The following is a 25,496-nucleotide window of genomic DNA, read 5'->3' as shown; positions in this document are numbered from 1 at the left end:
TATCTGCCAAAACAAAACAGCCAAGGCAAAATAGGAGAATGGAAATTAAAGTACACATTATGCAGAGGATCCTGCTAAAACGGCAATTCGAGTCAGCAATCAATGTGACTGATGGCGTGACTAGATGGGCTGAAATCACACAGACACGCAGAGACCCGTTGTGTCTAAAGAGAGTGCATGAAGGGCGCGGCGTTGGCCTGAAGGAGACTTGAGTCTGCCAGTGATGATGGACCGCCCGCTTGACCTCGAAAGGAAGGAGTGGTTAGACAGGCGACATGTAGCATCGTCATCGGTAAAACAACCAGCCAACGGCTACGCTTGGTAGTCGGATCAACGAACTTCCAGCATAGGCCACCACTTAAACCACAACTAGCAAAATGCAAAATTGCCGACATAATCATGAACAGCCGGTAACCATTAACACCAATATATGGAGTGCTGAAGCGACCCACTGGTGGGCAGTGAGCAAAGTGAGGCCTGCCATAGAATTCCTAGGAACCCAATACACAATATGGAATCAGAAAATACATTTTAAACATACAAAGACGCTAGAAGGATATGTTACATACACAAATGACACAGCTTCTTAATTAAAAGCTCAACCATGTGGGCATGAGCCCACACTGTGGTGTCAGCTCATGAACACTGACATAATACGGGCATTGAAAAGAAAACACCTATTATTGCCTAGATAATAGCTTGTGTGACATACTGGCAATTGATGACCATGGGCCGGCGTGCCGTCATTTTGGTTCGAGCTTTGGTGTAAGACCCCCCGAAATTGAGAACCCAGATAGCCGAGAACGTCGGGGACGTCACGGCATACCTGGGAGATGACAGATCAGCGGTAGCTGAGAGTAGTTTGAGCAACGGCAAGTGCATGCAGAGAATCACCCGAGGAAGGCCGTGTAGACTTCCTACCAGAAGGTATGGGACGCAATCCCAGATGATTAAATGAATGCAACGATGAACTGGCTTCCCGCACAAGGAGTGATACCTGAACCGAAGGTCCAGCAGACGAGTAGCCTAGCCTAAAGCCTATGCAGCCCAACGAGCAGCGAGGCAAATTAAGAGGCTACACAAAGACAACTGGTTTGACGACGCTCAACCAAGGTAGACATCGAGATAACCACAGTGAGTGTAGAACATCAATTAAACAGGTCTTAATACAGGGTTGGGTTCAACGGCAGCGTGGTGCAGGCCAGGAATTTACAGCACAAATCGCAGGGATTATAAAATCAGCAGGAATTATGTAAGGAGGCTTAAGTGAAAGTTAAACCTTGTCAGACAAGTCAGTTTGTTTGCTGCCCGCCGAATATCGTTGGCAAGCAGGTTGCATGACTGTGGGTAGAGTGTAGCCCAGCTCGAGGAGCTTGGGAAGAGAGAGCACAATAACCTTACCAACCAGACGCTGAAGCTTGAGAAATTGTTGCCGAAAATGACATGGGCCTGCAACAGAGTTGCGCGAGGACGGCGACCCGGCAGTAGGTTATCGTGAATTGAAGGCTGCAACGGCGTGAGCGTGACTGGCTCCGATATGCAGAGATTAGCGATGAAGCAACATGCAGTGACCCTGACTGAAGGACGCACAGGTCTGAACAGCGCAGCAAACGAGCGCGGTAGGATTGTAACAAGTAACGCCACTGAGGGCAGAAGGGGCGAATGTAAAAATGCAGCGAGCCCAGGTCCACGCGGAAGCCTGAGCTAGGACGTCAAAGTCAGCATACTGAGAAGCAGAAGCAGTGTTAGGTGGTACGTATTTAAAGAGCCCACTGAATTCCTATAGGCTAGCACTGATTGAATGAGTGAATGATCAGATTGCAGGGCTTTCCCGAAAGTAGGCAAAGCTAAGATTGGCTCCGTGTAAGCATGGGAGGAGTAAGTTACACTACGAGTCTTCCTAGTAGAACTTTCGCTGAAGCTATCATTTCTCTCCTATTGTATTGTATGCTGGTATGGACATTCAAAAATCACACATAGTAACAAATTGGGGAAGATTGTTAAAACCTGTGGAAAAATCATTAGTAAGCAACAGGTAGACCTGTACCAACTATATCTGATCAGATTGGCACAGAAAGCAGACAAAGTTTGCATGGATACAACCCATCCACTTTCAGTGGAGTTCATGCCGCTCCCTTCTGGTCGTAGATATAGATATCCTAATGTCAGAACCAGCCAAGCAAAAAACTCCAATGGCAATAACCCAATTAAATAAGATGTGGGGAGGGGTATGACAGGAGGAATATATGTGAAGTACTGTGCAGTAGTTTTAGTTTTATTTATTTATGACATTAGGCCTTTTAGGGAAGTGCAATATACTCTTTTGTACTGTATTCTATCTATTGATGTATGTATGTTATGTAAGGGATAAGGTATAGAACGCCGGCCATTATTGGGAAAATAAGTCCCGACAGGGCAAACCAGAACCCGACGCGCCAGCGGAGGGGTCTTGCTTTGCCCTGAAGGGACTTATTTTCCCAATAATGACCGGTGTGCTATACATTATCCCGCTTATTATATGGCTACTTGCCAAAACTAAAAAATAAACTCCACAATATGTCTCTTTACACTTATTTGTTACCGTTTCGTCGTGGCTTTTGCTGAGAAACAAATAGTTCGCAACACACGCTGAACTTGAATCAAACATTCTTTAGAACACAGCTGATCAACCATCTGCTTTCACTTTTGAATGAAGTTCCAATGCAAGAAGTGACCGGACTACTTGCGGAGTGATATGAAAAACTTAAATCAGCAGCACAAAACCTGTTGCCATTGACAGCGGTAATTATATGTTTGCAGCGGTAATTACATGAAAATATTTTACCGTAGAACGTTGGGAAATCCCATTCAAGTCAATGGAGCGTTCTACTACGGTGCGGTGGTAGTGTAGTAGTGTGGTAGTGTAGTGGTTAAAGGAGCTGGGCTAGCATGCAGTAGACTGAAAGTTGTCGGTTCAATTCACGGCTTCCACCGTTGTGCCCTTGAGCAAGGCACTTAACCCCAAGTTGCTCCGGGGACAATGTGATTCCTTGTAATAAAGCTGACATATGTAAGTCACTTTGGTCAAGAAGTGTCTGCTAAATGTAATGTAATGTAATGTAATGTACTAGCATTGTGAAGAGCTGTATAATAAGTGCTAGATAAATAGTGCTGTAGATGTCTGGTTCAATGTTTGTGTTGTGGATTATGTGTCAACATGCCTGCACTGTAAAACAAATTGGCTCTCGGGGACATTACATTTTTACAAGATATGTAAGATATGTATGTAAGATATGTATGTAAGATATTTACAAGTCTAAATCTAAGTCTAAGACTGCAAGGTCCCAAATTAAAACGAGCGATAGGCTAATGGTTCTGAATTTAAGGATGTTTCAGAATGCCACGTAGCTAGACAACGAGTGGCAGACAGAGCGACATGTCACTTATGCTACCAAAGACTGTTTTTGAGTCAGTAAAATTTTCACATGTATAGCATGCATAGTAACCACTATGATTACCCTAGCAACCATCTCATTTACCATAGCAACAACCTAGCAACTGCCATAACAACCACTTCATTTAGCATAGCAACCACCATATATACCCTACCATCACCCTAGCAACCATCTTAATTACCCTAGAAATATTGATACAAGGTCTTTCCATACAACTTTCTTACTTCAAACCAGTCATCCATCCCTTAAACTGTCTGTCTATCAACATCCATATTAGACTATCTCTCTAAACTAATATGAACATCCATCAACCTACATGTGTAATTCAACTACTACCTAGCAACATCCTTAGCAACCAACATGATTACCCTACCAACCAGCATACTAACCGCTTTAATTAGCATAGCAACCACCTTGTCTAGGAAAGTTTTCAGACCCTTGCAAGTTTTCCACATTTTGTTATGTTTCAGACTCATCTTAAAATGGATTCAATTAATTTTGTTCCTCATCAATCTACACACAATACTCGTGTATAAAAAATAAAAGACTGAAATATTCCATTTATAAAGTATTCAGACCCTTTGATATGAGGCTTGCAATTGAGCTCTGGTGCATCCTATTTCTATCAATGGTCTATCAAGTTGATTGAAGTCCACCTGTGCCTGGATCTCATTCATAGTGACCACTGGGTCCTTGGTTACCTGTCTGGCCAAGGTCCTTCGTCCCAGATTACTCAGTTTGGCTGAGCGGCCAGATCTGGGAAGACTGTTGGTTGTTCCAAACTTTTCCATTTGAGAATGATGGAGGTTACTTGACCGTATTTACAACCCCATGTTGAAGACACAGTAACGCCCCTGGTAGTGGATACACAATGGGGGTAGGAAGTGATCAGGAAAACAGAGGCAGACACAAAGAATAAATGCTAAACTAAAGTATTTAAAGAATATGTTGTTTTATAGTTTAAAAATAGTATGGCCTGCAGAGAAGGTCTAAGCAGGCCCTGATGGTCCACCCCCACTGCTGATGATTTGCTTTCACCTTATCATTATTGTCTACTTTTGCTTCTCTCAAAAAACAGGACCCCACAAATGGTTATTACAATGTCCGGGATCATGATGACATCAAAATTCACAGCAGCAACTTCTCGGAGTATTCCTCCACCCTGCAATCTGTGTACCCTTCAATGCCCTCACAACCAACTAGTCTGATGTATGGCCAGCAAGACATCTATGACTACTCTCATCAAGGCACACAGAGACCCTATCGGCAGGTGTCTGTGCAGAAGACACAGAATAATGCAGAGTCTAATGTCTTTATCACTGATCCCCTGTGCAATGGTTCAACTTTCCATCCTGCTACAAATGGGCGAGCTTTCACTAGCTACATGAAGCCCAACATTTCCTATGAAAAAATAGATGTCTATGAACAATCTGACCAAGCCAGTAAAGTTTCTAGCTCTTCACACTTATCATATGCTTCCTCGCATATTTCTTCACAGCAGTCTGACTACAGTAGACCCTCACAACAGCACCAACGCATGCAAACACATGTGTGAAATTTGTATTAGTGTCTCCCTCAAAATATGATTGTGCTGAAGAAGTTGCAGTTGACTGAAGAATATATCATCCTTAATTCAAATGGATTACTAGGATACCAGGGGAATATGAAAATATGTACATACTGTAAACAAAACTTTGAAATAAATGAAAATTGACAACAGGTATCAGAGTAAGAGAAGTAAGAGAAGAATAAGAAAGTAAGAGAACTTGAAGCGCTTAATATAGTTCTAGAAAGAATGTTCTTTTTGGCACAAATTGGATGAAAGTGGCCCAAGTCTGTTGTACATGTTATGAACTATCAATGCTTTGTTCTCCAATGCATAAATAAATAACTATTGATAAACTATTGGCTTGAGTTTGAATGTGTTATGTATAGTTTATATCTAAATTAAAGATGATGATGTTTCTAAATTCAAATTAATACTTGAAAAATATCAATAAACAGCAAGGTGCCATCATCAAGGTCCAGCAATGTTGTGTACAGTAGGTGGCAGCAGAGACAAAGCTACCATTTCTCTTTACAAAATCATCATCCAGAGGTCCTAGGTCCACACTCATGCATTCTCCTCTTTGACTCATCCCACTATTTTTCAGATCAGGGGACTGAGATGGCCATGGCAGAAACTTGATTTTGAGTTCAGTAAACCATTTTTGTGTTGATCTGGACATGTGTGGTTCATTGACCTGTGGGATGATCCAAATCATGACCATATCTTGGAGAGACTGAGAGATTTGTTTTGAAGATTTTTCTTGGAGTTCATGATACCATGCACCCAACTGAAGTTCCCAGGGCTATTCGTGACATAGACCCACAATATCACAGACCCTCTGCCATATTTAACATTAGGCACAGTTGTTCTTTTCAGTATAGTCATTGTACACCAACCTTGAGTGTTTGTTGCCAAATATCACAATTTTCATTTCATCTGACAATAGAACGTGATTACAGAAAATGTTCCTGTTGCATGCAGTGACTCCAGCAATGTATATTTGTAATTAAATGACAGGAAATGCTTTTACCTGGCATACCGTACATAATCTATTAGTACAGATGTCACTTTTGAAGATTATTTGGAGACTTGGTGACTCAAAGATCTTTTTTCTGTAACTCTCCAACAATGACCCTTATGGAATTCTTTGCCTCTCTTACCATTCCTGTCACTGTACATAGGGGCAAGATAAACATGGGTCTTTGTTCAAGCAGATTTGTCACATTTGATCGGAACTTTTCAATTATTGTTTTAACTGTAAATATGGGCATTTTTAACTGAGTACCTACTTTTTTTGTAGTCATTGCCTGACTTACGAAGGTCAACACACTTTCATTTTATTTGAATTGGGTGTTATAGAGGTATTCTTTTTTCTCAGAATAAAATTAATTCAGCAAAAGATGATTTTGATTTTTTGATGATTTTATACCTGTGTTTTGTCAACTTAACCAGAGGTGCCAATAAATGTGGAGAGCACTGCAAGAAATGGCACTGTAATGAAATAAAAAAAAGAATTTGCACAGCTATGTGAAATTTTACAAAAATGTGTTACCCTTTACAATATGAGGTGTTACTAAATGGTTAATTATATATTCAGTATCAGCCATCAGATAACAATAATTAATGGTGCTCTAAGCGATGGCACACGTTTTTTAGGCATTTTATGTCACTTACTGCAAACAGCACCTAACTGTCCTGAATCACTGTAAAACAACGCGATCTCTGTGGACAGCCCAGGCTCTAAGAACGGCCCTAGCCCATGAAAACATAACAAACTGTTCCAGCAAATCACAGACGAGATGCACGTTTAGGAGAGTTACAATTGCACGGGAGCAGCATGGGAGGGAGGGGGAGGAAGTAGCGAGCTAGCTTTCTGCTTTTTTTGAAAGTCAACAGAAGTGACGTTGCCCAGCATCGCTTAAAGTACCTACAAATAGTTTATAAGACACTCAAAACGCATTGTATGCACTGTGTAAGTTATGCCGTACACAGTGCATACATCGCTGACCAGGGTTGGGTAGTAATGGATTACATGTAATCTGGATTACGTAATCAGATTACAAAAATCAAGTAACTATAATCAGCCCAGATTACAATTACAAAAATGTCAGATTACAATTACATTGTTGGGGATTACCTGATTACATTTTATCATGCAAACAATGCAACTTTTTTATGATAGCCTAGCTACTGTATCTTTTAATTTGACAAGCTTTGGGCTTGCCGGTTCGATCCCCGACCAGTAGAAAAAATGTGGGCAGGGGAAGTGGTTGAGCACTGCTCTCCCATGCCCACATCCACGGCTGAAGTGCCCTTGAGTAAGGCACCTAACCCCTCACTGATCCCCAAGCGCCGCTGTAGCAGACATCTCACTGCTCCGGGTTGGTGTGTGCTTCACCTCACTGTGTGCTCTGTGTGCTTCACTAATTTACAGATTGGGAGACCAAATTTCCCTCACGGGATCAAAAGAGTATCTATACTTACTAACTTATTTACTATTGGGGCAGGTCTCTCGGCACACTGCCTGATCTTTTCCTTCTAATCTTAATGCAGCCTCTTGTTTTAGTGTTTTAGTGTTTTAGCGTTTACTTTGAGAAAGTCACCAGGTCCCCCTGGTTGAAAAACATCCCAAAGGAATAATTTTCTCACCCCCACAATTGAAATGGACATGGTGTCATTCAATCTCAGGCCATGTCCCTGGGTCAAAAAAATCCAGCGAAAGCTAAATTCATTGTCCAGGTGTGCCCTGCTGAGTTGTGCATGTTTGAAGAATAGTGATCCATGATCACATCCATGATGACTAAGTGATACATTTTGGGATGGGGTGAAAATTTCAACCACCAAAACACCACTGCCAAAGTGGAGAATAGCTATAGAAATGTATTAGTGTGGGGTGTTTTTCAGACAATGGGACCTGGTGACCTCAAAGTAACACTAAAACAAGGGGGCTACATTAAGATTTTTGGAGGAAAAGATCAGTTAATTCACACAGGAATGCTTTACTCAGAGCAAAGAGATTTCTTAGATGTAATGAAATAATAAAGAGAAAAATAGAATGAGAATCCTATCATCAATTCAGTGGTGGTGTATTTTACTTAAGCAACATATTTATTGAAGTAATCTAAAAGTAATCCTAAACTAATCAGATTACGTTACATGTTTTTGGTAATCCAACTGATTATGTTACTGATTACAAAAATTGCCATGTAATTTGTAGTCAGTAATGGATTACAAGTAATCTGACCCAATCCTGTACGTGACTTACAAACTAGTTGTATGACCTACGAATGAATATTAAATAGTTAACTAACCCTTTAATAATACCTTGTAAATGGTTTGTTAAAACACCTTATTATTAAGTGGTACTCAAAAACATGCTAATTACAAATCCATGCAAATTTATTAAGACACTGCGGAACATTCCACACTAACCACATAACTGTAGTAACCATTCATTGTGATGTGTAAGCACCAGGGCTTTTATGTCCCTTGTAGTTAAGAGCATTCCTAATTCTCCGCTATCCACCAGCAGAACATCTTTTTTTCCTGTACCCTCTTCCTTTACTTCCCTTTTCACTTTCCTTTCCATTACATTCTACAACTGATATCTTAATACCTAATGTATCTTGCTTAGATTAGTATTTATTAGGCTCACATGTATATTTAATCATGTCACAAGTCCAGTAATCTATGCATTTCAAGGTTTTGATTGTGCTTGGTTGTTGTTGATTAATTGCTATAACTTAATACAATAATGCCGTTTTAAAGAGTATGTGATTGTTAAAACAATCAGGCGTGAACTGTTAATCAATGCTACAGGTAGATTAAAGTCGATATAGGACCACAAATGTCTGCTGATTGTGTTTTTTTCCACTGTTGTCATTAGCCAATCATTGATTAACACATCACTCCGTGCCATGGATTGTCTACCAACAGTTTACCAACCATAATTCCAAAAAGTTGATGTTTTCACTGCATGTCTTGGTGTCGGTTTGTGTTTGTTGTCAGTGCACACCACATTTTTTTGCCGAATGTACTATAATGTGGCTCTCAGTAGCACATGAATAAACAGCATTTTTCTTTCAGTTTAAAGAAATTATTTAGGTCTCATGTAAAACAATCAAAACTCCAGCAACTTCTTCCAATAATGGTTTTAATTTAGGTTACATGAAATGCAGTTTTTTATTATGAATTATTCAACATGATACTGTTATGCAGGTTTGATAAGCAGGCACACAACCAGCATAATTTTATACATATATCAAATTTTGCAATGCTACTTGTAACTAGATCAGGGGTGGGCAAACTTTTTGGCTCAAGGGCTACATTGGGTTTCGAAAATTGGCCGGCGGGCTGCACCCCCCCACCCCACGCCACACGCATAAAAAAAATAAATTTTTTATAGCCTATAATTTAGTATGAAAAGTATTTGTTTTAAAATATTAATTGCTTAAAAATACTGCTAATTTTATGCTGTTTAACAAATGTATAAATTGTGCACTGTCGCTTTAAGACAGTCGCTTTAATTCACGTTTATTTCTCAATGATCTTCTGCCTGCTCCGCTATGGCTAGTGCTGTAGCCTACCTATACGGCTGGGCCCTCTCACAGTTTTTAAATGGTCAGTAGTGGGAACTACTGTTGCCTTCATGATTTCCTTTTAAAACTTTCTTATAAGAAGGAGATATCAATTATCAACAATCACAAGCCAGCTGGAACCTGCGTGAGTGCAGACGCGTTCCCAATTAAATGGATTGCATAATGTTCACGTTAGATCTGCTACAAAGGAGATAACTAAGAGTTAACTTAGTTTAACATGATGTTATCTCTATTTAACATGATGTTTTGACATTGACATTGTAAACGTTATCTAAGGAGAGTGAAAAGCAGTTTGCAGTAGAGCTAACCAACGTCGTCTCTATCGCAGGAAAAAAATAGCGAGCAGCCTGATAACTAAATGAAATGCTCGGCGGGCCGGATGAAAGTGCTTGGGGCCGCAGTTTGCCCACCCCTGAACTAGATCAATATACTGCAATATCACTGCTTCAAACAATGACATGATCTAAATAAGCCGAGCTGCAATATTTAGAGACATTCATTACACTGAGAAACAGTCAGTACGTTTACATGCACAATTAAGCCAAGCTACAGTTATAGCTCGGCTAGGTGATTTGACTGAACTGCTGTCCGTCTCTGAGTATACTGTACATCAAGGGGAATCACTTTATTGACCAAAGTAAAGTGACTTGTTCTGCTATACGATTTGTCCCTTCCTTTTCACAAAACCCAAAACATTCCAAATTAGCTTTGTTAGCATAAATTAGTTAACATTTTTGTATGGGCATTCTGGGGGATGTAAATTCATATATGGACACTCTGGGGGATGTAAATTCATGAAAGAAGGTTCAACTTATGAGTATGTAGGTAGTTAGGTTGCTAACTGAACTAAAAAGACTGAAGACAGTGCCAACTGTAGTGTTAGCCAGAGGAAGGCATGCTCAGAGTGCACAGGCCAAATTGAGTCCAATTGATCGTATACATGCATGAGTTATTCAACCGTCTATCACATTATATCTGGGTTTTTAAGTTTGGCTGAAAGAACTTCAATCGGACTAACATGTTTACATGCATGCAAGTCCGGTTTTGGTTGGACAAACACAATAATTCAAGTAAACGTACTGAGTGTTATCAATATGTTATTCGACATGTTCATGGTATGCATGAATAATAAGGTACTGCACAGTTCAAAGCAAAGACAAACAAAGACACTAAAGTTGTATTGGTATGTGAGAAAAATTTACATTTGGAAACATAACAAAAAAAATGGTAACACTAATATCAGATTAATAACTTCATTGTTCTTGCTAAGGTTGGTGGGATTCATTTAACAAAGAAGGGGTGGCAAGGTTGTATACAGACCCTTTGTCAGCATTTCCATTCCTGGTTGAACTTTGTTTTACCTTACATGATTCAGTTAGATAAATTGAATTCTGTGTCACACTGTTGATATGAACTTAAAGGATAATTCCGGTAGCACTTTGAGTCCCTTTTCTTATTTGTGTTGGATGAACTAGAGTGGTGAACACCAGAATTTTGACGATGGGTCCTGTCTCGACTTTCTGACTTGTTTTGAATCGCCTTTGACTCTTTCAGAGTGGCTAGCTATGGGCATGCACAATCATGTTCTTAAAACAACCCTTAACGTTGGTTTTCAAAACTGTGTAACTCACCAAGTGGTTAGTGGTGTTCGTTGATTAGTAAAAACAAATATATCGGCACAATGTATGATTTCAAGCCATTTAATTTGCTATTCACTAACCACTCAGTGAGTTGCACAGTTTTGAAACAAACGTTAAGGGTTGTTTGTGCATGCCTAAAGCCAGCCACTCTGAAACAGTCAAAAGCGATTCAAAACAAGTCAGAAAGTCGAGACAGGACCCATTCTCAAAATTTCGGTGTCTACCACTCTAGTTCATCCAAAACAAACCAGAAAAGGGACTCAAAGGGCTAAATACCGGAATTAACCTTTAAGATATCAGTTGTTCACAATAAACTTTGTACTTCCAAAGGGAATGATAACCTGCATGACCATACTTTACAGCAGACACACGACATAAGCTATCATACAATTTTGTACAGAAGAAATAGTCTACTGGTAACACAAGGTAACTAGCAAGTAACAGAAATGTTGGGTTGAGTTAAGAAATCCGCAATTTGAGGACAGTGGTTGCAACATTACATCATACTACCGAAGCTGAATGTCAATGTGATAGTACCATTGTCTTTTACAAACATTCCATCACCAGAGTTGAACACTTTTTAATGAAAGCCAAATATGGATCATTCTGGACTCTATTTTGGCGGTCAAAAACAAAGCACAAAGTTTATTCTTATCATGACGCAAAGCTTATTCCTATCTTACACTCAAATTTTTCACCATGCGCTTCACTTTTATTAAGCCTTGCGCCCAGGGGTGTGGCAGAAGGTGTGGTCTGGCACATGACCCAAAAATTGCTATCTTACACCCTTTAAAAAAATCATTACGCCACTGACCAAGAAAAACCTGGTCTATAGCGAAAGGCGCATCTAAAGCACAGCTGTGAAGATGTGAAGCTGTCATGAGATGTAAGCAGCCCTTAGCAAGCAGTCCCAAACAACATTTTTGCAGGATAAATAGCCTTAGGATTTTTATTCAGTCATTCTAACATTATTGGGGTAAATGTTGCTTTTTTCAGACTATGATTTCGATGGTAACCCCTTGTCAGTCAATAGTGAAAGTAATTAACTGTTTATAACTGTTTTGTCGTTGACTATGAGACGACGAAGTTAATTTCACTTTGCCAATAATAGACGAGTGTAGATGTGTGTAGGCTATACTCGGTCTCGCGTGCAAGCAGATTCCTTCAAATGTGCCGCTGACTATTAAAATACTGATGCGCTGTTTAAAGTTGCACTGCTTGCTGTTAAAGGGAATAACAGATGTCATTCTCATTGGTTTAAAGGATGTTACACCCAAAACACACCCATGACTGATTAAGAAACGTAAGAACCGCCTTTTTGTGCCAAGCAACCGTCGTTTGATAACAAAACCACCCTGAATGTGGACTGGACACACCCCTAAATGTATTTAAGCTTTTCACCAGTGACCATACGTTTTAGATCGCCAAGATAGAGCCCTCTATGTTAAATCAGAATCAAGAAAATAGTTGCTGCATCGTCTGAGATTTTGTTCAGAGTTTGTCTACATAATGTTTTAAGTTCCAAAGCTAAGACCTGTCTTCATTCTTAAATATTCTATCTTAAATATTTAAATTTTCAATTCCCAATGTCCCATTCAATTCCCAATTCCCATTTTTGCAGCCTTGATTTTTCATCATTTTTACTATAAAAAATACCTTACCTCCAAAGCCATGTTTAGACATTAATGTCTTAAAAAGTATTATTCCAAGCCTGCCCAAACTTACAAAAACAAGTATATACAGTAGTAACCTGAGTGTATTTTTGCTCTTTTTTCCAAATCTATATGGAATGACCCATATATGACCTCCAACCCAAACACCTCTGCACTAGATACCTGTTTTTTCATGGATCCAGTCCCGCAGTTTAGTTACACGAGTATATACACCAGGCTTATTGCGACGGGCACAACCTTCACCCCAACTCACAATGCCTGATTGGAACCACTTTCCAGCCTCTGAAAGACACACCAAGGGGCCACCCGAGTCTCCCTGTAATGAGGGGGAAAAGAGTTAAACATATTATAGAAAAATTCAATCACTGCTTTGTACAGAGGTAGGTAAAGTATCCAGTTCAACTAAGTTACCACTCAAGTACATTTTTTTATTTGAAGACTACAGAAGACATATAGAAAGTCTTTTTTTCTAAATTTATGGTGATTTTAAGGTTGAGGGTGTTCAATAATCTACGGTCACATAGTGTAGATGCATGCATTTGTCTCTCCAAAGTATGTCGTTTTGCAGTTGGACACATAGCTCAGTGCACATCAATTACTTAATCAGAGTTTATGAAATATGTCATTTTTTCAGCCAGCGCTACACTCTGGGGGCATGTTCATGAGCCCCCATGTTCATGCCCCTAAAGAGTAGCTCTGTAAATGCCTGGCTTCTTTAGCTGTTTAAGTTTTTAAGTTTACTGGCAAGGACATGAGTCAAACTTCATGTAGTCCTTACCAGGACTGGAGTTAGCTAAGCTACCAATTACTCTATATTAAATGAAGCTTCATTATACACAGAAAGCAAAACCGGCAAAAGTTGTTTATTTCATCAAAATGCCCTGCATATGCCAGGACATTGTGCATGCACACACGCATGCACACACACACCTGCAAGTATCATCTCTCTCCTTCACATTTGAGGAGTTTCATTTTGTGTCATGTGTAGGGGTGTCACGATATCGTTTTTAAGTTGAAAATCAATCGAAATGACATCACAATCTCAAACTTCAAAATCAAATGTAGAATCGACGATGCAGCCACACCCCCATGTCACATCCAGCATGCATGCCAAGAGGGAAAAAAACAGACAGCTGAGCCGCTCCAAAGTGCTTCACAATAAAGTGTTTAAGCGCAATAAACAAAGGAATGATTTAAGGCAAAAAGAAAAAAGAAAACTCGGTATCATGTTTCAATACACTTTAGGTCAATATCACACCGGAATTCTCCTTTAAATGGGACTTAAAAATATTCAGAGACTGGGCTGCACGGATGTGGAGGGCAGTTCTAGAGTCTGGGGGCTGCCACTGCAAAGGCTCTGTCCCCCTTGTTTTTTTTGCCTGGACCTGGCCACTTCCAACAGCAGTTGGTCAGCTGACCGTAGTGCTCTGGTGGGGATGTGGTGGTGGAGAAGATCAGACAGGCATGTGGGGGCCAGACCATGGAGGGATTTGTAAACACTCAGTAGAAGTTTAAAGTCAATGTGGTAGTGGATGGGGAACCAGTGGAGCGATGCGAGGACTGGCGTGATATGTTCGCGCTTTTTTGTACAGGTGAGGAGTCGGGCAGCTGAGTTCTGAACCAACTGCAGGCGGCGGAGCTGTGTTTGATCAATGCCAGTGTATAGAGCATTGCAGTAGTCTAGTTGAGATGTTATGAAGGCATGGATGACTCTCTCTAGATCACTCTGGTGCAGGTAGGCTTTGGTCTTAGCTAGGGTTCTCAGGTGGAAAAAGCTTTTCCTAACTACTGCACTGACCTGCTGCTCGAACTTAATAATAATAATAATAATAATAATAATAATAATAAAGCTTTATTTGTATAGCACCTTTCATACACAGAATGCAGCTCAAAGTGCTTTACATTTGAAGCATGTAACACAATAATAGTCAGTCAGTCATTATCAATCACTTTTCTTTGCTGTTTATGATCTACTCAGCAACATATCAAAAATATAAAAAATGACGTCATAAGACTGGCAGCCTTAACCCTCTTACCCCCCACAAGCACGCCATATGGCAACTGTGGCAAGAAAAAACTCCCATATTCCAGGAAGAAACCTTGAGCAGAACCTGACTTAATAGGGGGAACTTGAAGGCACTGTCAAAATTCACGCCCATATTTCTGACAGAAGGCCTGATGTAAGAGGCGAGAGGGCCCAGGGCATCGGTTGAGAAGGCCGGAGAAGTTTTGCCAAAAACAATTATCTCAGTCAGTCACGTTGTCTAAAAATCACTATCATACACCACCTAAACCTGGTCAGAAGTCAATGGCGAGTTGTTCATATGCTATTTTAAGAGCGCATGTCAACAGCAGTGATGGGCAGTAACGCCTTACTGTAATCCAATTACTTTTTTCAAGTAACGAGTAAAGTAAGGGATTACAATTGCAAAAACAGTAATTAGATTACTTTTACTTTCCTGCAAGCAGCCTGCGTTACTGCTTACTAAACCGTGATTTTGCCATAGACAGTAAAAGAATTTGGGATTTTGCCATATGGATTTTGTGACACTAACTCGTGACAATGACGTAGGCTATAGATGTGCAATATAGATGTAAACAACAGACACACGTGTGCAAGACATGGAGTGCAGGAGAGAGCTCGAACATGGAGCATTTAATTCATTGCAGTTCAGACATTAAGAAAAAAACATTAACGCTATACACTCTTTGTGGGAAGAAAAATGTTGTCTAGCGAAAAATTCCACCTCAAATCTGAGCAAGCACCTAGCAAGCCGGCACAGGAATGTGAAACTCATTGAGACACCCCCAGATCCCGACATGACGGCTGCAGCAACAGGTGAAAATAGAGGACGTCGCAGGTTCCCTGTAGCTTACTGGCCCGTTATAACAGGAGCCAGGGCATTATAATATTCTGGCTGCATTCACTGTGATTTGGAAAATGGGCAAAAATATAATGTGGTCTTTGCCTTTTTGTAATGGGGCTGGTGAGTGTTGAAGTCTTCAATAATTCGTTTCCCTTAAACCAGCGTTTCTCTACTGGGTCGCGGAGACATGCCAGGTAGGGCGCGAAAAACAGGAGTTTTTTTCATTTATTTTTGTATCTGTAGCCTAGGCCCAGGTAGCACCCGATGCGCAATGGACACACTGTGTTATTCATAGGGAAGCACTCGTGTCAAGGCAGCGTGAGCGCATGTTTGAATCTGCAAGCACGTTCACAAATGAACATTTCTTGAAGCTGGCCTATCTTAGCAATATATTTGGAAAGCTCAATGAGTATCTCCAGTTACAAGGCAAAGACAAGCACCTACCTCACCTAGCAGATAAGATTACTGCATTCCCCAAAAAAACTTGAGGTATGGGACAGGCGCCTCGATCGCAACAGTATGCCTTTGAGAATCTGAGTGAAATCGCTGAAACGTCTGCTTCGGGAGCCACTCTTGTGATCCCATGTATTAAACAGTAGGCCTACATCACATCCCTGCAAAGTTTATTTCAAAAATATTTCCCAACCAGCAGTGCTCAGTATGACTGGATTATGGATCCATTTAATGCAGCATGTTGGTATTTCATTGAATATATTGTACAATGCTGTAAAATATTGGCCTATGCTTCCTAATATGTTGCTGGAAAACACACACACACAATGGCACATTATGTATTTATTTATTATTATATCTGCAGCACCAGCTGATTTTAGCTCTGCTGAAGAGGATATATTTAGAACTTGTCATTATTTCAATACATTTGACAATTTTAAGCTTGACCTACCACTTTCTTAGAGCGATGAGGGACATGTGGGGCTCGAAAAGGCCCCCTTGATCAAAGTGGGGAATGAAAGAAAAAGTTTGAGAACCACTGCCTTAAACTAAGCATTTACATGAAGCACAGTAGCCTATGCCGATTGAAACACATTCCACTCAGATAGGTGCTACCAGGCTCATATAGGCTATCACTTTTAATTGCAAACAGAAAATGTCTAGCTAGCTGTTTATACCAACTTAATATCATGACTATTGCTAATATAGTGCCAAATGTGGAGTTTGTGGACTATCCATAGGCTTATATTTGAATGGAGCTGATCATTATGAGAGTTGTGTAGATGCTCTTAAAGTGACAGCGCACCATTTAAACTGCATCAAATTAGTAGTATTTCTTAAGAAATAATTTAAACTAACAGTTCTGCTTTGGGCACCAAAATAGCCAGCAGCGGCACTGCACACACACAGTTCAAACACATAGCCTACTCTTCTTGACATTAGAACAGCCTAAATGTGGCATGCAACAGCATTTTCTGTTTTGGTAAATGCATTACTCCTCTCTGCACTGCAACTGTTATAAGATGTAAATGTTAATAGAGACTTTGGTTTTAATAATTTTTTTTGCTGTATTTTATTTACATCTATTCGAATGAAGGAGTATACACACCAAAAAGTTAAGATTGAAACTAATAAAACCAAGTTTTAAAAAAGCGTATTCAGGTTGTGTATAGCTAGTGTGTTTTTGTAAAGTAACTAAGTAAAGTAATTAGTAAAGTAACTAATTACTTTTGAAAATAAGTAATCAGTAAAGTAACTAGATTACTTTCTTGGATAAGTAATCAGTAATCAGTAACTAATTACTTTTTCCAAGTAACTTGACCAACACTGGTCAACAGTCATATTGGCAGGTGCACGCACCATCCTTCTATCATTCATGAACACACACCAGCACGTCCATGCAAAGCATTACACATTGCACGATTACAATGGGAAACATAATTAGAATAAAGATATTACGAAATACTGTACATCTCATGATGAGTAGTTATTCACCATCATTTGCAAATTGGTAATGACGGTTAAAAGTGATTAGGGGAGAGGATGGAGCACAGCTGAAGACGCACTGTCACGAGATATAAGCAACTCCTCTGCAGGATAAATGTTGTTTTATTCAGTCATTTGAGCAATATTAGGGTAAGTGTTGCTTTTTCCAGCCTATGTTTTCGATGGTAACCCATTGTCCGTCAATAGTGAAAGTAACTGCATATAACTGTCTTCGTTGACTGACATCTTGGTGAAGTTAGTTTCACTTTGCCAATGAGTTCAAATAATAGACGAGTGCAAATGCGTGAAGGCTATGCTAGGTTTTAGTAATGCATGGTTTAAGAATGACTATTTCATACGGTCTCGCAAGCAGCCTCCTTCAAATGCGCCGTTGAATGCCAAAATACCAATGCATTTATTTGACATATCGCGCTTTGCGCCGTTAAAGGGAATGCCAGATGTCATTCTCATGTCACCCATATGACTGATTAAAAAACCTAGGAACACCTTGTTGCGCCATGCGCTCCACTTTTGATAACGAAACCCCTCCGAATGTGAACTGGACATCCTACTAAATTTGAATAGATTTTTGACGAGTGACGATGCACTTTAGAATGTCATGATAGGGCCCTAAAGGAGGGACCAGGAAGAGATATTTATGCACTGTAAATATTTCAAATAAGAAGTTTAGAAATGTCAGAAGTTCAGATGGTAAAAAGTGCCCCAAAATGAAAAATCATATTGAGGCATTTATATATTTATTATCACTATTATTTATTATCACTATTACAACAAGAACAAACCTGGCAGGCATCCACCCCTCCTCTGAGAAATCCACTGCACATCATTCTTGAGGTGACCTGGCCCTCTGTCACCACATTACACACTGTGTCATTAATTATCTTGACCTCTGCTTTTTGCAGTACTTGGGCAAGGAGTCCTATAAAAAAGTAATACATAAACCCAGGATGGTTTTAATTTCACATACTGTATCCTATATGAGTGAACATGAACTCAAATATCAACTTCACATAATGTTTAGGTTTTATAGCATTCTCAAATATATTTCATGGTTTATGGCTATGTGCCTTTCTTACAAGCCACCCAAACTTTTCATTGTATGGTACACAGTCATCTTCTACAGGATTACTTCACCAAATACACAGAATAAATGCACCTGTTATCCATCTGGCTTGTGTTGCCGAAAATCTGTTGGCTAATAGCTACTTAGCTGAAATATATCCCTAACACCTCAATCCTGTTGCACACCCACAGTCAGGTCCCTCACACCTTGGACCTCTAGTTAATATTTTACCAAATAATGCTAAAGGGTCCTATATCCTGAAATTACCAGGAGTCTGGCTTGTTCAAATAAGTATGACTTTTATGACCAGAACATTTCATCCAAATCAATCATAACTGCTATCTAAAATGGCTTGTGCCACAAATGTATCTCTCCCAATCATATTAGCATTTGTCTCAGCATAACTGAGATTGTAAAAATGCAGTGAACTGACCCAATCTCTGGCTCTACACCTCTTAAGTGTACAGGATTGATTGGGAACATGAAAAGAATGACATGGATTCCAGAGACAGAGACGTCTTGACAACTGAAAAACCCCACAATAAACACAAACTGCATCCTGCAAATTTGGCTAATTTTAAGAGTCCAAGAGAAACCTACCTCCTTCTCGTAAGGTTCCCCAGCCTGTAACCCAGCAAGGTGTACCTGCTGAGAAAACATGTGATTTGGCAGGCAGACAGATAGGGTGGATCAGGTTAGTGAACTTCAGTGGCTGCTCTAGTTCTAGCAGAGCAATATCATAATCAAATGTCATAGGATTGTAGTCAGGGTGTGGAATGATGGTCTTCACTTTACGCAGTTGCACATCCTTATCAGTGACCTTGAACTGATCCCGAAGACCACTATATGTCAGCCAATCTCCTGCATTATCATTCCTGTCATGAAGCAGAAAGCCATGAGAGAGCAGTAAAAGACTGGGTAGTTCAGAAAATAACAACTCCTGTGTCCTTTTGGTCCCTTACAACCACAAAGTCTTTCAGGAAATTTGATATGCCTAATATTTTTTTATTTATTTTCTCCCCATACTGTTGATCTCTGATCAATGAAGACACTACATACAGTATAGGTTAGCTACATATTTTAAGAATTCATCATCAGCTTCATGTTGTTTGGTATTGTTCTATAAGTTTAGAGTGACATCCACACTACTCTGTTTTCATCATAATACAGTGTTTTTAAATAGATAGATAGATAGATAGATAGATAGATAGATAGATAGATACTAGATAGATAGATAGATAGATAGATAGATAGATAGATACTGTATTGATCCCCAAGGGAAAATTCAAGATAATTCAAGATACGACAATACGATGCATCTACAATGCCATTTCCAATTGCAAGACAGAAATGTTTTTCGACCACACCACTGCCTTCATACATAAATCACAAAACCATACACCTCTGTCAAGTCCAGCATTCCCGTCTTACTGTTGCTAGGTCAGACAAACAACGGCCAGGCAGGGGTCGATTCCCATAGAAAAGCCTTTAAAACCTATAGACTTAGTAGGTATTAAAACTTGTAATTCTGATTCTTAGAAATCATAACAAAATACAGTCTAATACAGTCAAGTATGGGTACAGTGCAAAAAATTACCATAACATAAAATCTGAATACTGCTGAAAATTGGGTATATCTTTCCAATATCTGACAACAGTTACTGCCTAGGAGCAATAGACAGTGCTTACGGTTTGTTTAGCATGCCCATTCCTGGTAACACTTTATAATAACCACACACAATTCATCATTTATTAAGCCTTTGTTACTTATTAATTAATGGTTTGTTCATCATTAGTAATTCATACATAATTTTCCGGTTCCGGCGCCGACGAGGTAGCTCCGTGTCTTTGTGTTTTTCTTACCGTCTTTTGTTTACTTTTTACTTTTTTTACTTCACAACTTTTTTTTGTTAGTTTTCTTATCTTTTACTGTCTTTATTGTTTATACTTATACTTATGTTTACCATTTCTGCTGTAAGTGCATGTTGTGTGTGATGTCTGTATGCTACTGAGACCCTTGAATTTCCCCTTGGGGATAAATAAAGTATCTATCTATCTATCTATCTATGATAGATCTATAGATCTATCTATCTATCTGTGGTTATCTATTTATCATCAGTAAAGCATTTGTTCACACAGGTATTGTTTGTTCATAGGTTTGTTAATAAGCCTATATCTAAAATATGTTTATACATTATTATTAATACTTAATAAATGATGCAATAATATGTTTTTGATGAAGTAATATTTCCATTATTTAACAGTTGTTACACATTCACTAATGATTAGTTAGGGTGAGGATACATATTTTCTAAACCACTTCCTAATTGTTCTATCTATCTGCAGAGACAACTGTTTCAAAATAAATGTCCTCACTACAATAATTCACTATTAAATAATTGAACTATTTAAATTACTCAACTATTTAACTGTTCAGCCATCTCAACTGTCAGTTGTTATTAACTTTGACTCCCACCAACTGTTTCCTCTGCCCACAACTGTTTCAATAGCCCAGGCTACTGGCTCGCATGCCAGCAGCACTCTTGAGGCGTCGGGGAGTGAGGTTTACCAACGTTCCACACGCACAGCTAAGCTAGCTGGCATCCGTTACACCAACAGAGGGTCAATTGTCAACAAGATAAAAACACAATTCACACAATTGTAAAATGCAGTTCAATTGCACTAAAAATGCTACCAAAGATGGCAAAATCAGTAAAGCTTGTACTTCGTTTAACCATGTTGCTTTCACTGCCAGCATGTGGAAGTGGAAGTGGGTCATGAAACATTGCAGGGGATTTTTTTATTTTCTTCTGGAAAAGGGGCACCTGGCCATTATCACAAGATCTGAACACAACAAACCAGGGAAGGAAACATCAGACTGACCACGTCCAATCATTAAGGCCCTGTTTACATGACAATGCTCACGGGTGAAAACATCAACACATTTTTATCAGATGTGCCTTTTCGGCGTTTTGAGGCTTAAAAACGCAAAAAAGTGAGACCAAGAGAAATGTTAAAAACGCTCCACTGTCACGTTCCCGTCTAAAGGGTAAAAACGCAAAAGTCTGCTCCAATCTGGTAATGGTTGCTCTCATCACGTACACGTTTACGTCACAGGCATGCGCCAGTACAGGAAAATAACAACAGAGCTCAGAATTTCACCACATATGCTAAGATCTAGGTTCTATAGGAGTTAGGAATGTTAATTTTGGGCACGTTTTCATGATCCTCAAACCCTTCTGACCATTCGCCTTATTCACCCAGCGGCCATTACGAGGCTAAGGGGTACACCTGCCATTACACCTCAGTCCAGCAGATGGTGGTGGAAATGCACTCCGTTTGCAAACTGCTAAAAAAAAACTCACTGAAGAAGAAGAACAGGCCAGTGAACCCTTCTTTTTTTCGGTGAGCTTCTAATGTAAAGAAAGTCTTTAATTTTCAAACCAAAACAGCATAGTGTGGATGTAACCTAAATCATGCAAATGGTTAGATAGGTGTTAGCCACAAATCCCAACAACATTAGATAAGCGTTAATCATTGGTGCCTGTCAAATTTAATGGCCCATCAAGCTGTCATTTGAAAGGATAGAGACTGCATTGCAGTGCCTGCAGTTTTAAAAATCTGGGCAATTTTCAGCAAGATTCAGCTGTGTACAGAATACAACTCAATCCTGATGGGACTATGGCATTCAAAGACAGGAGTTTTGAATGTCAGATATACTTTCGAATTACACACTTGACAGAGGCCTAAAATGTTGTATAAAATGGCCTATTTCCGCAACCTGCCAATGGTGACTGACCTCATCTATTTTACTCATTAATGTGGATTTTAACTCACCTGACCTCAAGCACAACAAGTTGAATTCCAGCCCTTTATCCCAATTTAAAAAGAAAAAGAAGACATTGTTACTTACTGGAAGCAGTGGGCAGCAGACAGTAGCCATGTGTTTGATATAATGGAGGCTCCACACACATGTGCATTTGTCCTGAAGTGCAGGCTAACCTGCCAAGGCCACTCTCCAATATCTGCATCTTGCCCACCCACAATGCGGTTATGTTTGTATGGCCGGACTCCGCAGTCTACAACAAAATATCAATGAGTGTCCCTAATTACAGGTTTAGTCTGATTTTAAAACAAGTCAAGTCAAGTTTATTTATATAGCGCATGTCATACACAGAGGTCATTCAATGTGCTTCACATAAACAAAAGCAAACATAATAATAGCAAATAAAAACATAGAAGGGAAATAGTCAAAGAATAGTTTAAAAGGTAAAGATCATAATAAAAAAGAAAACATAAAACGCACAAGGTAAAACAATTTAAAAAATAAAGAATAACTAAAAAGACAAAACTTAAAGACACAAAGTAGAATAATTTAAAGGGACACCAGGCAACGTTTTCGTGTTAATTACTCATCTTCATAAGTCGGTATATGGTTAAATGACTCATTACAGGCCGATTAAAGACTCTCTCGCCCGCCCCTACTGCCTGTTGGAAGAATATCCCGCTTGCAAGTTCAGTGTATCGTACCCGCCGACCGAAGCAGGATCAGTTTACATCCTGCATCCACAGCACAGAGGCAGGCTAACGAAACGCTAGCGACTGTTGCAAACGTGTGTATAATGGCAGAGACGGCGAAGAAGCAGCGAAAACCCTTGACGGAAGATGCAAAGAAAAGGAAAAGAGCTTCAGACCGAGCGAGGGGGAGTTTTGTAGAGAAAAAGCATCAGGCTTGCCTGGTGTCCCTTTAAAGGCAGATTCAGAATTTGTAACTCAAAATATTCAAAATATTGCAACATATTGTTGTTTGCAGTAACAGCCAAACATTTAAAAAAAATGGGGTCGGTAGGTAGGTCAATATTTTTTTTTTCAAGATAATAAAATAAAATCAATCAATAAAAAAAGTAACATTTTGGTCATGGTGATTACGTAGGTATGAATTTAAACAAATTTGCGTATCGTGACGTCACTGACTGTGTCTTCAACCCGTGCCTTCAGGCGCACCATTGCAAACCTCATTCTGATGCAGGTTATATAGACTGCAGGTTATATAGACCAGCCTTTTTCAAACTTCTTTGACCTGAGGCCCGGTCATGGCAGACTTAGGCGTCATTGGGCCCACCTACACATACCCAAACCCACCCCCCATCAAATTATCATTCTCATTATCACAATTATTATTATGCCTATATTGTTATACATGCTCTTTCACTTCAATGTTTTTAAAGTGCTGTTCACAAAAACTTTGTGAAAACATGCACATCAGAGGACTGCTTTGTAAGAATAATTGAATGTAAGAAATAATTATTAGTTGCATTGCTTTTGCATTGTTGCATGATGCTTGCATGAGAAATACTTCTCAAAACAACAGCAATTATATGGGTGCTATTGTTTTGGGATGTTTCCATTATGCAAGCATCATACACTGGTAGGCAAATGGAGAAGAGATGTTTTTTAATGAAATTTAATTTGAATGCCTGAATGTAAGGATTCAGGAAACACAATACCAGCTTTTGTGTACGGTAAACAGCGGAGCAGATAAGGCATAAATCATTGATCTAGATATCTTTAACAAAAAGACTAAGGCTACAATAGCTTTTAGCCACGTTATATTCAAATTTGACTATAGGCCTACAATACTCAATGTTAGACAGTGTAGGCCTAAATAACATAATAGCCTTCCAACAGGTTGAAGCGGAGCTTTGCTACCAACATTATCGAGTAGTTTCAGTTTCTCACGCAGACGCGCACACACATGCATTGAATGAATGCTCATACCACCACTTAATTGTATGGCTCCATGTCTAATGACATCAAATTAGAAAGTATTTCCTCCTGATAGCAGAAACATTTGTTTTCTCTTTTCTGTTGGTCCGCGGTTTCTTGATCAACTGCGCAGCAAATTATCAGACAAAGCACCGGGCCTAATTTCATTCCACGGCTCCGCGGACCAGGAGCCTCCACGTTGCGGACCCATAGTTTGAGAAATGCTGGATAGACCACAAAAATTTTTAAATCTTTGACAAGGTCACCGTTAGACTAGAGGGGAGAAAGGATGGGAAAAGATCTGGACACAGTTCTTCCAGAACTTTATGTCAAGTTAAAGTGTTGTCGAGATGTTTGTGTGAATGAAAGGAAGCGTATAGGCCATAGTGTGACATGCGTAAACCAATGGTGTAGATTAGAGTAAAAAAAAGAAATTGGTCGGTCTTACAACAGGCAAGTCGGTCGGACTAAAAGGGGAAAAAAAAAAATATTTGGGTCGGTTCTAAATTGACAGAGTCGGTCGGGTTACGGCAAACAAAAATATTTTTAAGGATGGCCTGTAACACCCACCAACGTAATAACTTCCCACCAACGTAATAACCCACCAATGTAATAAAAATCTGCACAAAATCTGCACATTTTAAACGTAATAATCCTGCCAACGTAATAATTTCCCACCAATGTAGTTGTCAACAATTGTCACCATGTAAACCATCTCATGACCATAAAACATAGACCCCCTCACATTTACCATTTACTTATACCTTTACTTATTATTCATCACCTTTACAAGGAGCCAAGCCAAGCTACATGGACACCCCTTGTGTTTTTTTGTTATTGTTATTACTTGTCTCAAGTAAAGCATGTAAGACAGTGATTATATCGATAGCTAATGTCATTATAGTGTTATGATCTATCACCCAGAAGATATAATCTTTTCTGATTGG

General features: G+C 39.4%; 2 protein-coding genes across 2 annotated transcripts in view; one reads left to right on the top strand and one right to left on the bottom strand.

The window, feature by feature from the left end:
- The window catches only part of kirrel3l (kirre like nephrin family adhesion molecule 3, like), a 43,494-nt gene extending 38,158 nt beyond the window's left edge, over positions 1 to 5,336 (top strand). The window contains exon 15 of the mRNA XM_048260099.1: positions 4,513 to 5,336. Coding sequence (XP_048116056.1) covers positions 4,513 to 4,989 — 477 coding nt within the window. The 3' untranslated portion in view covers positions 4,990 to 5,336. The remainder of the gene's footprint in view (positions 1 to 4,512) is intronic.
- A 7,114-nt stretch (positions 5,337 to 12,450) lies between these two features.
- The window catches only part of st14 (ST14 transmembrane serine protease matriptase), a 114,152-nt gene continuing 101,106 nt past the window's right edge, over positions 12,451 to 25,496 (bottom strand). The window contains exons 16-19 of the mRNA XM_048260097.1: positions 22,697 to 22,862; positions 19,384 to 19,658; positions 18,503 to 18,639; positions 12,451 to 13,210 (exon numbers count right to left, since the gene is read on the bottom strand). Coding sequence (XP_048116054.1) covers positions 13,049 to 13,210; positions 18,503 to 18,639; positions 19,384 to 19,658; positions 22,697 to 22,862 — 740 coding nt within the window. The 3' untranslated portion in view covers positions 12,451 to 13,048. The remainder of the gene's footprint in view (positions 13,211 to 18,502; positions 18,640 to 19,383; positions 19,659 to 22,696; positions 22,863 to 25,496) is intronic.

Source organism: Alosa alosa, chromosome 13 (assembly GCF_017589495.1).
Source record: "Alosa alosa isolate M-15738 ecotype Scorff River chromosome 13, AALO_Geno_1.1, whole genome shotgun sequence".
Lineage (NCBI taxonomy): Eukaryota > Metazoa > Chordata > Actinopteri > Clupeiformes > Clupeidae > Alosa > Alosa alosa.
Note: the sequence above shows the minus strand (reverse complement) of the source record. Positions and strands in the feature narration are given on the sequence as shown.